This window comes from Lontra canadensis, unplaced genomic scaffold (genome assembly GCF_010015895.1).
Source record: "Lontra canadensis isolate GAN:19392208 unplaced genomic scaffold, GSC_riverotter_1.0 scaffold162, whole genome shotgun sequence".
Lineage (NCBI taxonomy): Eukaryota > Metazoa > Chordata > Mammalia > Carnivora > Mustelidae > Lontra > Lontra canadensis.
In genome coordinates, this window is record NW_022631156.1 from 2,268,715 (window position 1) to 2,283,621 (window position 14,907).

Here is a 14,907-nt window from a genome sequence, read left to right on the forward strand (position 1 = left end):
AACAGTGAGGGGCGGGGGGAGAGTCAGCATCCCCTTGGTGGGGAGGCCTGTGTTTCCTCCAGCAACTTGGGTTTATTGGGAGGAGGATTATTTAGAGGCTGATCCAGTAGGTCAGGAGGGAGTTTACTAGCCAACATGTTTGGGTAAACACCTGCAAGAGGCCTTTATGTCGAGGCCCTGATTTGGAGCCCTGAAAGCCTGGATGGATTCAGGATTCCTTAGTCTATTTGCCCAGTTTCCCACTGTGGCCATACAGTGAGCCCTACAGGAACTCAACCCTTTCCTAAACTTGCAATGCCAATTGTCTCCAGTGGGTTAAAAGGCACCTCAGAGGAGAATTCTTGGGGACTGAAGAGACCATGCCTTGTTGCAAAGGTCACACCTGATTTTACTTTGCCTTGAAGAACCTGCCCTGTTTAACCCCTGGAAAACACTAGAAAGTTTTTTGTTTGTTTGTTTAACACTAGAAAGTTTTACAAGGGGAATTACCCAGTTTTTTTTTTTTTTAAGATTTTTTTTATTTTTATTGATTTGACAGAGAGAAATCACAAGTAGAGAGGCAGGCAGAGAGAGAGAGAGAGAGAGAGAGAGAGAGAGAGAAGCAGGCTCCCTGCTAAGCAGAGAGCCCGATGTGGGACTTGATCCTAGGACCCTGAGATCATGACCTGAGCCGAAGGCAGCAGCTTAACCCACTGAGCCACCCAGGCGCCCCGGAATTACCCAGTTTTGCTGCACCTAATCCAGGAATGGTTTCCCATCTTGCGATCCCAGTAGGGATTTCTTGTGCGTGCTGGGAAGGTGACTGTGAAGGCATCCCTACATCCAGCTCTCCTCTGTGAACCAAGGCGTCCCCTGGTTTCCTACTCAGTGTGAAACAGTGGCTTAACACCTTGGGGTGAGGGGGGATCAGGCCAGCAGGAGTAGCCACTCTGACCCGTTCTGTCACCTGATCCTTTTCTCCTCTGGATGTACCCATAAAAAATCTGGACTAATCATAAAGGTTTAGTGGGGTTAACAGTTTAAACTTGGATTCAGTTATGTTCCCTCGCCTTATCCCTGGGCGCTTTTTCTGTCCCTATACCTGAGGTCCCATTCGTAAGCATGGCCCTATTGAGGGGTGCAGATCCCGAGATTTAGCATCATCATCATTTCATATTTGTCTTGTTGAAACAAGAAAGCCCAACTACATGACCCACTGAAGTCCCAGCCGCTAAGGCAACCTAGTGGAGGAACTGGCTGGGGTCTGCAGCTCCCTCCTTCATGCTCCAGGTAGTCCAGTAAACGCCCAGGAAACATTGGGCTCCCTCTGATTTATCATGTAAGGGGATAGCTCTAATCTCGCTTGTCGATAACTTGGGTTTTGATCCCTGGTCGTGATTAAACCTAAACTATACCTAACAGAAATGTATCTTACTAAGCAACAAAAAGTGAGGAAAAGATTTTCCTCCTAAGTTCTCACAAAAAGACATTGTTAAATGAAAAAGAAAACAAAAACAAAAACCCAAAAAACCTTTCTATCTACATAGGCAATATTCTTCCCCCATCTGACAAAGTCAGCGCGGGACCACCGAACCCATGAAATTCCCAGGTGCTTAGAGAAGGGAGGGCAGAGGATAAAGGGACCCCGAACTGAGTCCCTGGCTGGACGGGCCTGCTGATCCTCGGAGACTGGAAGGACCTGACACAACGTCCCTGAGGCAGGAGAAGGTCATTTAAGAAAAGGCAATGAACAGAAAGCAACTGTGTCAGGTGAGGCCCGCGTTCCCTCCATTGGAGGAAGGGGGACGGTCCAAACCTTTCTCCAGAAGCCTCCAGAAGCCTATCACCGAGCCCTAAGACCCGCGCCTGCGCAGTTCGCCTCCAGCCGGCCCACAGGGGCGGGTTTTGCTGTTTATGCGAAGAGGTCGGCTGAGAGAGAGGAAAGAGTTCGCTCTCTGCTCCTCCTCCGGTGGAAGTGGTCCAGGGTTTTGGCACCACCAAAATGATGTGGGAGAGCGAGGAGCCTAAGAATGAATCTCGCGGACGAGTGAGTAAAGAGGTAGAAGTTTATTAAGTGAAGATGTAGAAAAAGCTCTCAAGAGCAAGAGGGGTCCCCACAGGGTTGCTGACAAAGGCCTTTAGGGTTGGTCTTTTTAGAAAGCTAACGAGGGACCTGAAATCTCTATAACATTTCTACTGATATCCATAACCATTGAGCAGGGACTCGTGATAACCCCTTCAGTGGCTTCCTTCCTTCTCAGGGTCTGGGTGTTCTTTGTTGGTCCCAGGTGATTATCATAAAAGATCCCCCCTCCCGCATTTAGGGCAGGGTGTTCCTAGGGCAAGGTATCCGTGTTATTCCTTTATCTCTGATTTTCCCACACCTCCACATGTTTGGGATTTCTGTGAGCCTGATGGCCTGGCCCAGTCTATCTCTCCCTACCTAGCCCCACCTGTCTCTTCCCCACTTACAGGTCCTATGTTAAGCTTCGCTGTGGAGAGAGTTGGAGTTTAATAGACACAAAAGAATTAAAACAGTGTTTATTGTTTATTCTGGATGGAAACAGACTGAGCTGAAAGTCATAACCATTGCCTCCCAAAACCTCTAAATGTATCAGTTCTGTCTGACAGGATTAACAGAACAGCTAGCCATACCAATGAAAAGAAGCAATGTTGCTGTCTCAGCTTTTGTTTTTTCTGGTTAATGATTACAGAGAAACTTAAGTTCATTAAGTGTTCCTAATGGCAAAATATGTTATATGGATACAAAGCCAAACTTCAATTGGTATTGAGAATATTACTGTTCCTGATTATCTCCCCATCACTGTTCTGGTAACATTGTCAATGTCATTTTCTTGACAAAAAGACTTACCCAAAAACAGGTATATATTATAGTAATCTGAGTGTCTGTTTCTGAAGCCAATGGTTACAGGCAGTTATGTCCTTAATTCAGTTATTCACCTTGCAGCAAACACATACACTAAATGTATGTTTTAGATACAAGCAATTAAAATCATGCAAAGGCTAATTAAATCAACTGTCAGAGCTCAATTACAAAAGTATTAAAATGAACCTCAAAAGATTTAATCTCTCCTTCCTAGCTACTGAAAATAGTGTGTATAAATATAACCAAGTACAATTCTTGCAGAGCAGAAAGCTGAAAACTAAAAAGGCAGTGGCTTTTCTCATGCTAATGTACTTAATAATTTATTTTTCAAAAGAGCATGTAAATATATTGTATTCCTACAAATTCCATCTAATGAACACAACAAAACCTATTTCTTCCATGTTTTTCTCAAATCAGCCTATTTTTTTTAACTGAATAACTATCCATAAACCCCTTAGTAAGATCAGATTAAGTTCTTATTTCAGATGATCCTTTTGTTCTTAAACACTACTTTATTTAAAGAATCAGTCATTTATCTGGCATATAAACTAGGACAGAGGAATGCCGAGGAAATTAACAATAGTATAAATAACATAAATCCTCAGAGTCATTCCAAATAGTCCTTAGACTTATGAAATGATTTCAGAGTCTGTATTCTCCTAATATCCGTATTTTTTAAAAATCTGTTATCTTTGAGAGAGGTGCTCCTAATTTTAACAGCAACATGTATTTGTTCAGTCCTGTGATTTTTTTTTTTTAAGGGCTTAAAATCTATGATCTCATTTCATTTATGGGGATAAAATACAGCGATTCATTTTATTTAAGTGGATACTGGGTGGGAGGGGATGATAGCAATTCTAGTCTAAATCAACATTTATTGAACACTTACCGTGTGGAAGTCCCAGTACTTCCAGAGAATTAATTTGTCATTCAAACGTATACAAAAGTAGTATCAATGGAAAAACAGTGTAAAAAGGTGCGTGTGTGTGTGTGTGTGTGTGTGTGTGTATGTGATGTGATTTCATGAGGAACTAATCAATTTTTTGGCACCAGCAGAATAACCAAGTAGGCCTGGTATTCCAAGGATTTTGAAAGTTCTCTGCAATGGAATCATCAGAGAATATAAGTCATTTTCCATCTTTTTGATACATTTTAAAAAAAATCTATTTAATGCATTAGACCATGAAGAATATATAACAATAAGAAAAACAGCCCTTGCCTCCAAGGTTTTAGAGTCTAGTGTATGTTATCTAATCAGACTAAGCTCCTGTAATCCTAAGGATGACAGTAGTTATTTCTTTGATGTATTTATCAGTGATAATTAGAGATGTGTTTGGAGCTCAGCTCCTTCAGATGGAGGCAATGTCAAAAGCAGAGGCCAAGGGGCAGTGACAGGAGTGCGTGTGAACAAGATTGAACCCCTGACTTGAAAGAACTCAGCCCCAGGGGGGACGGCCATCATTGAGTCCTGCATTAAGGATGTGTGCCTGTGGGTGGACCCAGGACACGGTGTTTTTATGTATCCACAGTCTTTCCATTTATCTTTACTCCTCTAACCTCTCTTTTATTTTAAACTGGGGTTTTTCAGCTTCATCGCTATCCACAATTTGGGCTGGATTTTTTTTTTTCTTTTTTCTTTTCTTTTCTTTTCTTTTTTTTTTTTTTGTTCTAGGGATCTGTGCTGTTCATCACAGGATGTTCCTCAGCATCCCTGGCCTCTACTTACTCAATCCCCCTACCTACCTTCCCTTTGCAGTTATTACCACCACAAATGTCTCCAGATGGGCAAAGTCAACCATGGCCAAGAACCACGGCTTTAACTCCTTAGACAGCTGTCCAGAAAGTCTTTCTTGAGAACCCAGTGCAATGTAGGCAGTAGGTTTGTCGTGTGGATAGAAGAAACAGATTGATCTTGAGAATACTAGGGGCTTCCTGGGAAAACTAACGGCCCAGAGTTAATTATTGAAAGAAAAGAAAGAAGGAAAGATAATCACAAACTAAATGTGGTCTTGAAAAACATGGAGTGAAGTTGAAGTTAATGGTATTTTTGAACATCACTTAGTGTTTGAACACTATTTTCCTTGTTTAGATTGCCTAAGGGAACAGAGGGCTCTTCCCAAAGGTTCTGTTCTGACTCCTAGTTTCTTCCCTGAGCTTTACTCTTAAGCAGTCCCATTTTCTCTTTCTTCAAACTAAGGACGTATGTCACATTCCCTCACGGAAGTGGTCCCTTCTGGAACATCTTGGCTTACTGAAGTCAAAGGTGCAGCCCAAAGAAAAGGTTCTCTCCTACAAAATTGGAAGAAAAAGAATGTCATTTGAGGAGGGAAATGAGGCAATGAGCTCCCGAGTACAAAGGAAGAGTATAACGTTTTTAACCAAAACACATGCCAAATAAATCCGCCCCCTGCTCCCAGCTTGTAATGTCCTTTGGCCCCTGTGGGGCTCCTCCCAGTCTTTGCATGGTCTCACCCAGAAGGGGAGGGCAGGGGGTGTCTGACATCTGGCACTGGTATTGCTCTTCTCACACTGTTCTTCCATCCATTTTATCAAAATATCACTTTCCTATTTCCCCTCGGCATTTTTCTCTTTCTGTTATGTGCTTCACAGCTACCTTAAAGGATATAGTATCGACAAAAAAAAAAAAGAAAAAAAAAAAAGAAAAAAGAAAAAAGATTGTGCAAGTACTCTTAAAAAGATAAAAAGTGTATTTCCTTAAAGGAATTTAAATCAGAGTTACTTCCAAATTTCTGCCTTTGAAATCCTCAAAACCCAAATTCAGTGGAAGACCAGGATAGCGCCCTAAGTCTGTACACAAGCATTGTGCAAGTGTGTAAGCCAAGGAAGCTACTGGTGTCACTCACGTGGTACGTCCATGAGTCAGAACATGTGAGTGAGTGATACTCTAGGGATTAAACCACCTGGGTGTATTTTATTTTGTGACTGCCAGGTATTTATTTTACAGTTGTTGCTTAGACCTATCAAAATTCTTTTCCAGCTTTATTTGGGTATACTTGGCAAATAAAATTGTTAAGGTGTATAATTCGGTGATTCGATACATGTATATATATTGTGAAGTGACTTACCACAATCAAGTTAGTTCTTACTTCCTGTCAGTCTCCATGGTGTTCACTAGAGCCTCAGAATGAAGTCATCTTGTCACTGAACGTTTCTGTTTGACCAACAATACCCCCCCACACACCCGACCCTGGTGTCCCTCACCACTCTGTTCTGTTTCTCTGAGTTCTGTTTGTCCTCATTCCATGTGTAAGTGAGGTCATCCAGTATTTGTCTGTCTGACTAACTTAATTTGGCAAAATGCCCTGTAGTTTCTTCCACAGACCGCCCCCCCCCACTTCATTTTCTTCCTTAGGACATGTATCCTTAAGACATTCTTTTATCTTCTGACCAAATCTGACCCCTTGACCATTAGAGGACATTTCTTAAAGTGGGTACAGGTAAATTCCAGGCACCTGAGAGGACATTGTGTTTCACACAATGCATTGTAAACTCATAAAATTGATTATCCTGAGGAGGATGCCTGGACTGGAATCATCACCAGCAAAGGCAAAACACTGAAATTTATTGATCAGTTGATGTATTTATGTGTTTACTTGCAAAACAAAAATGTGATATAGAACAGGCCATCAAATACTTGCTGGGAAAACTGGGGAGTCAGATCATAAACCCTGCACTAAAGTCCTATGGGACAGTGTGGAGGGCTGTGTGAGAACTCAGACAGGCAAGGTGCAGAGGCTCCTAATTACAAAAAGGCAAGGAGTTTGCAATTGTAATCTTTAAAGTGTTGTTTGCAGTCAATCAAAAGTGTTGGCTACAATCAACCTGAAACTTCTTTTTACCCATGTTAGGACACACAAACTGGCCCTTTTCCCAAGAACCTAGAGATGTCAGTGTTTGAGTCCTACTGTCACATAATGGGTTCTAGTCTCAGCCAAACCATGTGCCTAAGAGAACACGCTCCAGCCCTGGGCCAGCCCCTCACCTCGTTCTCCTGTCAATGTTCTGCATGAAAATGAGAATAACAGTAGTTGTGATAACAGTTCTATCTATCTCCTAGGATCAGATTCTCCTGAAAAGCTTGGTGCAGTTGGGCAGCCACATACTGCCCAATAACCATTAGCTCCCAGTATTGAATTTTTGCTAGACCTAGGAGGACCATATGAAGATGTGAAACTGGGTTTAAATTCCTCAACAAATAATGAGAACTAAGGAGCTATCATAATAAGAAAACATTTATATTTATGGTTTATATTTGGACAGTCATGATTAAAATAGATTTTTAAATGGGCTCCTGTAGATGTAAAGAAAAGAATTATTCATACTATTAATCACACTTTGGTGCTGCCTTTTTTTTTTTTTTCCCCTTTCTAATTTGTGGGGGCTCCTGGCTGGCTCATTGAGTGGAGTATGTGATTTTAGATCTCGAGGTTATGGGGGTCAAGTCCCACATTGGGTGTAGAGATTATTTAAAAATAAAATCCTTAAGGAGTACTGATGTGGCTCAGTCAGTTAAGCATCTGCCTTCAGCTCAGGTCATGATCTCAGGGTCCTGGGGTTGACCCTGGCTCAACCATCAGGCTTGAGGTTGCATCAGGCTCCTTGCTCAGTGGGGAGTCTGCTTCTCCCTCTCTCTAAGCCCCGTTCCCTACCCCCTGCTTGTACCCTGTCTCTCTCTCTAAAATAAATAAGTGTAACCTTATGAAATAAAATTAAATCTTGTAAAAAATAACTTAAAAAATAAAATAAAATTTTGATTACACAACATTCCAGTGTGTGAAATGCAGTAGGGCTGTAATGATTATGATAAAGTTACTGGGTGTAAAAATAGCCCAGGATGAAACTGACATGGAACTCAACAGCATTATATACTAAGTAAATATAAAATACCTATAATATTTTCTTTCCATTTATTTTCTGGCAGATGAGCCAGAAATTATACAGCTCAGTAACACAGAGTTATGATCCAATTCTAGTTAAATTTTGTCAAACTGCAGAGTTGTTAGGCAAATATTTAAAAAACCAAGAGGAGAAACTAACCCATATTGTGTTGAAAAGACATTAGAGGCAAGAAGAAGAGCAGCCAATAAAAAACTGAGAGAATTGGGTGTTACATAGATGCTTATTATTATTATTATTATTATTACTATTACTGTTATTATATAAACCTAAAAATGCCCAAACCTGGCAAATGAAAATTACAAGAAAAACTTAAACAGATAATCCAGTCCTGTGATTACTCTCCATCATCGTGCTTGCTCTCCTCACATAATTTACGGCATGGAAGTACTATCACACTTTATTTTACTGTTTATTTAAAGCACCAAGTGAAATATGGTTAAACTGTATCAGTCTCAAAGCAAATATGGACTTAAGCACAACTGATAGGAAGGCATGCTATTTTACGTGGTAATGATGATTTTTGTGAGATGAGTATTTTGTCAAAGGAAACCTTGAAAAACTTTAGTCTGGTGGTTAAAGCAGGATAAATTATTTTACAGATTATTTGTGCTCATTGAATGTCATTAGTGTAAGTAGATATTTATCTCAATATTTCTACGGATGTTAATTTTAGAGATTTTTAATAACTACTAAACATATATTTTAAAATATTTCTATTGCAGTCTCTGGAATTTATAAAATGTATACATGTAATATGTTTATGAGCATGTAAGTGTCACTTCAAATTACAACACTGATTCTCATGTTATTTTTCCCAATACCTAACAGTTGCTTTTTAAAAGATTATCTAAAGCACAGTTGTTCCTGACGGCATAATACGTTGTGCCTGGGACTTAACCTTCTGTCATCATCTTATAAAGTGTCAGGAGAAAAGTAGATAAATTTCAGCACATAAATTTATTCCTTTATAGTGAGTTTAAAATCAGCCTTCACTTTCTCAAGTATTGTCAATAGGGACCATAACTAATGTGGTCATTAATTTAAAACATTTAAAAAAAAAAGCTTAAAGGTGATAATTGTAGTTTGGGATTCCTTTTGTTAAAACATGTTTAATTTAGAGCTGTTAGGTCCTTTGATTCTAGAGATAAAGCTGGTCAGTTAGTAAGATGAAAGTGGTGTTCAGGTAACGTGATACCCCCAGTTTTATTTTTGTTTTTCAACATTTCCTTAGTGATTCGGGGTCCCTTCTGATTCCATACAAATTTTAGGATTCTTTGCTCCAGCTCTTTGAAAAATACCGGTGGAATTTTGATCGGAATCGCATTAAAAGTATAGATTGCTCTAGGCAGTATAGACATTTTAACAATGTTTATTCTTCCAATCCAAGAGCATGGAATGGTCTTCCATCTTTTTGTGTCTTCTTCAGTTTCTTTCATGAGTGTTCTGTAGTTCCTCGAGTACAGTTCCTTTACCTCTTTGGTTAGGTTTATTCCCAGGTATCTTATGGTTCTTGGTGCTATAGTAAATGGAATCGATTCTCTAATTTGCCTTTCTGTATTTTCATTGTTAGTATATAAGAAAGCCACTGATTTCTGTACGTTGACTTTGTATCCTGCCACGTTACTGAATTGCTGTATGAGTTCTAGTAGTTTGGGGGTGGAGTCTTTTGGGTTTTCCATATAAAGAATCATGTCATCTGCGAAGAGAGAGAGTTTGACTTCTTCATTGCCAATTTGGATACCTTTTATTTCTCTTTGTTGTCTGATTGCTGTTGCTAGGACTTCTAATACTATGTTGAACAAGAGTGGTGAGAGTGGGCATCCTTGTCGTGTTCCTAATCTCAACGGGAAGGCTGCAAGCTTTTACCCATTGAGGATGATATTTGCTGTGGGTCTTTCATAGATAGATTTTATGAAGTTCAGGAATGTTCCCTCTATCCCTATACTTTGAAACGTTTTACTCAGGAACGGATGCTGGATTTTGTCAAATGCTTTTTCTGCATCAATTGAGAGGACCATGTGGTTCTTCTCTCTTCTCTTATTGATTTGTTCTATCACATTGATTGATTTGCGAATGTTGAACCATCCTTGTAGCCCAGGGATTAATCCGACCTGGTCATGGTGGATAATCTTTTTAATGTGCTGTTGTATCCTGTTTGCTAGGATCTTGTTTAGAATCTTAGCATCCATATTCATCAGTGATATTGGTCTGAAATTCTCCTTTCTGGTAGGGTCTTTGCCTGGTTTGGGGATCAGGGTAATGCTGGCTTCATAGAAAGAGTCTGGAAGTTTTCCTTCTGCTTCAATTCTTGAAACAGCTTCAGGAGAATAGGTGTTATTTCTTCTTTGAAAGTTTGGTAGAATTCCCCAGGGAATCCATCAGGTCTTGGGCTCTTGTTTTTTGGGAGGTTTTTGATCACTGCTTCAATCTCATTACTAGATATCGGTCTATTCAGGTTGTCAATTTCTTCCTGGTTCAATTTTGGGAGTTTATAGTTTTCCAGGAATGCATCCATTTCATCTAGGTTGTTTAGCTTATTGGCATATAACTGTTGATAATAACTTCTGATGATTGCTTCTACTTCCTTGGTGTTAGTTGTGATCTCTCCCTTTTCATTCATAATTTTATGAATTTGGGCTTTCTCTCTTTTCTTTTGGATGAGTGTGGCCAATGGTTTATCGATCTTATTGATTCTTTCAAAAAACCAGCTTCTAGTTTCATTGATACGTTCTACTGTATCTCTGGTTTCTACCTCATTGATCTCTGCCCTAATATTGATGATTTCCCTTCTTATGTGTGGAGTTGGTTTGATTTGTTGTTGATTCTCCAGTTCTTTAAGGTATAGAGACAGCTGGTGTATTCTGGATTTTTCATTTTTTTTGAGGGAGGCTTGGATGGCTATGTATTTCCCCCTTAGGACCACCTTTGCTGTATCCCATTGGTTTTGGACCGAAGTGTCTTCATTCTCATTAGTTTCCATGAATTGTTTCAGTTCTTCTTTGATCTCCTGGTTGATCCAAGCATTCTTAAGCAAGGTGGCCTTTAGCTTCCAGGTGTTTGAGTTCCTTCAGAACTTTTCCTTGTGATTGAGCTCCAGTTTCAAACCTGATTTCAAGCTTTACTACAAAGCTGTGATCACCAAGACAGCATGGTACTGGCATAAAAACAGACACATAGACCAGTGGAACAGAGTAGAGAGCCCAGATATGTACCCTCAACTCTATGGTCAATTAATCTTCAACAAAACAGGAAAAATATACAGTGGAAAAAAGACAGTCTCTTCAATAATTAGTGCTGGGAAAACTGGACAGCTATATGCAGAAGAATGAAACTCGACCATTCTCTTACACTGTACACAAAGATAAACTCAAAATGGATAAAAGATCTCAACATGAGACAGGAATCCATCAGAATCCTAGAGGAGAACATAGGCAGTAACCTAGGCAGTAACCTATTCAATATCAGCCACAGCAACTTCTTTCAAGATATGTCTCCAAAGGCAAAGGAAACAAAAGCGAAGATGAACTTTTGGGACTTCATCAAGATCAAAAGCTTCTGCACAGCAAAGGAAACAGTCAAAAAAAAAACAAAGAAGCAACCCACGGAATGGGAGAGGATATTTTCAAATGACAGTACAGACAAAAGGTTGATATCAGATCTATAAAGAACTCGTGAAACTCAACACACACAAAACAGACAATCATATCAAAAAATTGGCAGAAGATATGAACAGACACTTCTCCAATGAAGACATACAAATGGCTATCAGACACATGAAAAAATGTTCATCATCACTAGCCATCAGGGAGATTCAAATTAAAACCACATTGAGATACCACCTTACACCAGTTAGAATGGCCAAAATTAGCAAGACAGGAAACAACAGGTGTTGGAGAGGATGTGGAGAAAGGGGAACCCTCTTACACTGTTGGTGGGAATGCAAGTTGGTGCAGCCTCTTTGGAGAACAGTGTGGAGATTCCTCAAGAAATTAAAAATAGAGCTTCCCTATGACCCTGCCATTGCACTACTGGGCATTTACCCCAAAGATACAGATGTAGTGAAAAGAAGGGCCATCTGTGCCCCAATGTTTATAGCAGCAATGGCCACGGTCGCCAAACTGTGGAAAGAACCAAGATGCCCTTCAACGGACGAATGGATAAGGAAGATGTGGTCCATATACACTATGGAGTATTATGCCTCCATCAGAAAGGATGAATACCCAACTTGTCTAGCAACATGGACAGGACTGGAAGAGATTATGCTGAGTGAAATAAGTCAAGCAGAGAAAGTCAATTATCATATGGTTTCACTTATTTGTGGAGTGTAACAAATAGCATGGAGGACAAGGGGAGATGGAGAGGAGAAGGGAGTTGAGGGAAATTGGAAGGGGAGATGAGCCATGAGAGACTATGGACTCTGAAAAACAATCTGAGGGTTTTGAAAGGGCAGGGGGTGGGAGGTTGGGGGATCCAGGTGGTGGGTATTGTAGAGGGCACGGATTGCATGGAACACTGGGTGTGGTGCAAAAATAATACTGTTACACTGAAAAAATAAAAAAAAAAAAAAGATGAAAGTGGTGTTCATTTGGCCAACCTTGGCTGGTGGTCCACCAGGGGGCAGCTCGGAGCACTCCCCCCCACCCTGATAAGCGGCAGATAGATAACTGCCATTAGCCTTGTTTCCCTGCAGGGCACCTTCTCTGTTGAGCGAACACACTCTCCTCCCCATTCCAACTCCTCCAGGTCAGGGATGGCCAGAAAGAGATTAATAAGAGGGAAACTAAGTGGGTAGCAGCAGGGTAGGGTTAAAACCTCCGGGAAAATAACTCTCTCATCTCTCTGACCTTTTTCCAGGCAAGCAGAAAGCAGCCTGTTTTTCAGTTCTAAGACAATGCAGGTTATTCCTTGTACTTAATCGACACAGATCTGCTGTAAACCCACGATGTGCCTACCATGCTATAGATTGGTGTTACTTTGTTGTAGTCGGGGATATGATAAAGCAACAACTTTGTTTTCCCTGATAAATAATTTGTAGCTCAATTGCCCTATATTTGATCCTAATTGAAATATATGAGCAAAGTTCACATTGGTAAGACATCAGAATGCTTCTGTCATTTCAGTCTACTTGTTGCAAAGGGATTACCAAGCAATTCCTCATTTTTCCTGGTTTTTGAATTATTTTTAAGTATTGTTTTAAGATTTTATTTATTTTTTGTTTTTGTTTTTGTTTTTTTTTTTGTTTTGTTTTATTGTTCTCCATACTTTAACAGACCAGGAGATTTGAAATCAGGAGGCCAGCCGATATGATTGACACCCAAGTCTGGGCTCCTTCACGGATTTTTTTTTAAATTTTTTATTAACATATAATGTATTATTTGCCCCAGGGGTCTGTGAATCCTCAGGATTACATATTTCACAGCACTTACCATAGCACATACCCTCCCCAATGTCCATAACCCAACCACCCTGTCCCTAACCCCCCAACCCCCCGCAGCCCTCAGTTTGTTTTGTGAGATTAAGAGTCTCTTATGGTTTGTCCCCTTCCTCATCCCATCTTGCTTCATTTTTTCCCTCCCTTCCCCCCACAGCCTCCCCTGCCTCTCAGATTCCTCAATCAGAGATCATATGATAATTGTTTTTCTCTGATTGACTTATTTCACTTAGCATAACACCTTCTAGTTTCATCCATGTCATTGCAAATGGCAAGATTTCCTTTTTTTTGGTGGATGCATAGTATTTTGATACACACACACATATCTTTATTTGTGAGAGACACAGAGAGCACAAGAGGAGAGGAGAAGCAGACTCCCCACTGAGCAGAGGGCTCTGACACAGGGCTCGATCCCAGGAGCCAGAGATCATGCAGAAGGCAGACGTCTAACCAACTGAGCCACCCAGGTGCCCCAAGTTATTTTTGTATATTGGGTTCCTTGTAGAGGGTTATTCGTGGACTAGTGACAGGTGCTACATTTTTCATTAGAGTGCTGATGATGATGGAAGGAGTGAGATTCTAACATTTGATAATGAAATGTGTTCTTTATGGCATATTTAATATGGTTGACATCACACCCCAGTGTAGATGACTCACACGACCTCACTGATCTCTCCAGCTACACTTTTTTCAGTGGATAAACAACAGGCTGTAACATTATGATTAAACTTGGTTTCTCTTTGTAGAAATAAACCCCTCACCCAACCACTGTTTACTTTTCATCCTAAAAATAAAAAAAGAAAATATTGTACATTTTTATTTTTTTTAAAGATTTTGTTTATTTGACAGAGATCACAAGTAGGCAGAGAGGCAGGCAGAGAGAGAGGGGGAGACAGGCTCCCCACTGAGCAGAGATCCCGATGCGGGGCGCGATCCCAGGACCCTGAGATCATGACCTGAGCTGAAGGCAGAGGCTTAATCCACTGAGCCACCCACGTGCCCCAATATTGTACATTTTTAAACTGAGAGACTATCAATGCTAGTTTTACACTTAAGGAAAAAAGTATTGTTTTTAGTTGATGTCAGTTTCTCTTATTTCGTAAAGGTGTTTATGTATTTTTGTCACTTTGGTGTAGTTGGTAGTGTGTGTGAAATGTTTGTGAGCATGAACAGTTGAATTGTTTCATTAAAATCAGCAGAACACAATACTTTAGTGCCTATTAAATCAAGTAAAATGAATTACCAAGACATTGTAATTAAAAGAAATAACAGCAATTTCACATTATTGGCCCAGAAGCATCATTATCCGTGTCCTCTGTGGGCCTCGGGGGATTAGACTTGCCATTCAGGAATGACTTTCTCATTTAAGCCATTTCCATTGTTTCAGAGAGAGAGAGAGAGAGAAAAAAAGCAAGTATAATAAGTATTTACTTCAGTGCATTTTTTCTAGTGAATAGCCACCAATTAAAAATATATTATTTCTTATCCTCCAGGCAATACGGCTAAAGTGTATATTGAGATTCAGGATGAAAATGATCATCCCCCAGTGTTTCAGAAAAAATTCTACATTGGAGGTGTATCTGAAGATGCAAGAATGTTTACTTCTGTGCTCAGAGTTAAGGTACGAAAACATTTATTAAGATACCGAACTAATGTTAAAACAAAGAGCTCAGACTTTGCAGATAAAGTG

At 40.1% G+C, this 14,907-nt stretch overlaps 1 protein-coding gene across 1 annotated transcript in view; it reads left to right on the plus strand.

Moving 5' to 3' along the window:
* The window catches only part of PCDH15 (protocadherin related 15), a 1,265,671-nt gene that overhangs the window by 1,148,019 nt on the left and 102,745 nt on the right, over positions 1–14,907 (plus strand). The window contains exon 28 of the mRNA XM_032845308.1: positions 14,711–14,838. Within this exon, the coding sequence (XP_032701199.1) occupies positions 14,711–14,838 (128 nt within the window). The remainder of the gene's footprint in view (positions 1–14,710; positions 14,839–14,907) is intronic.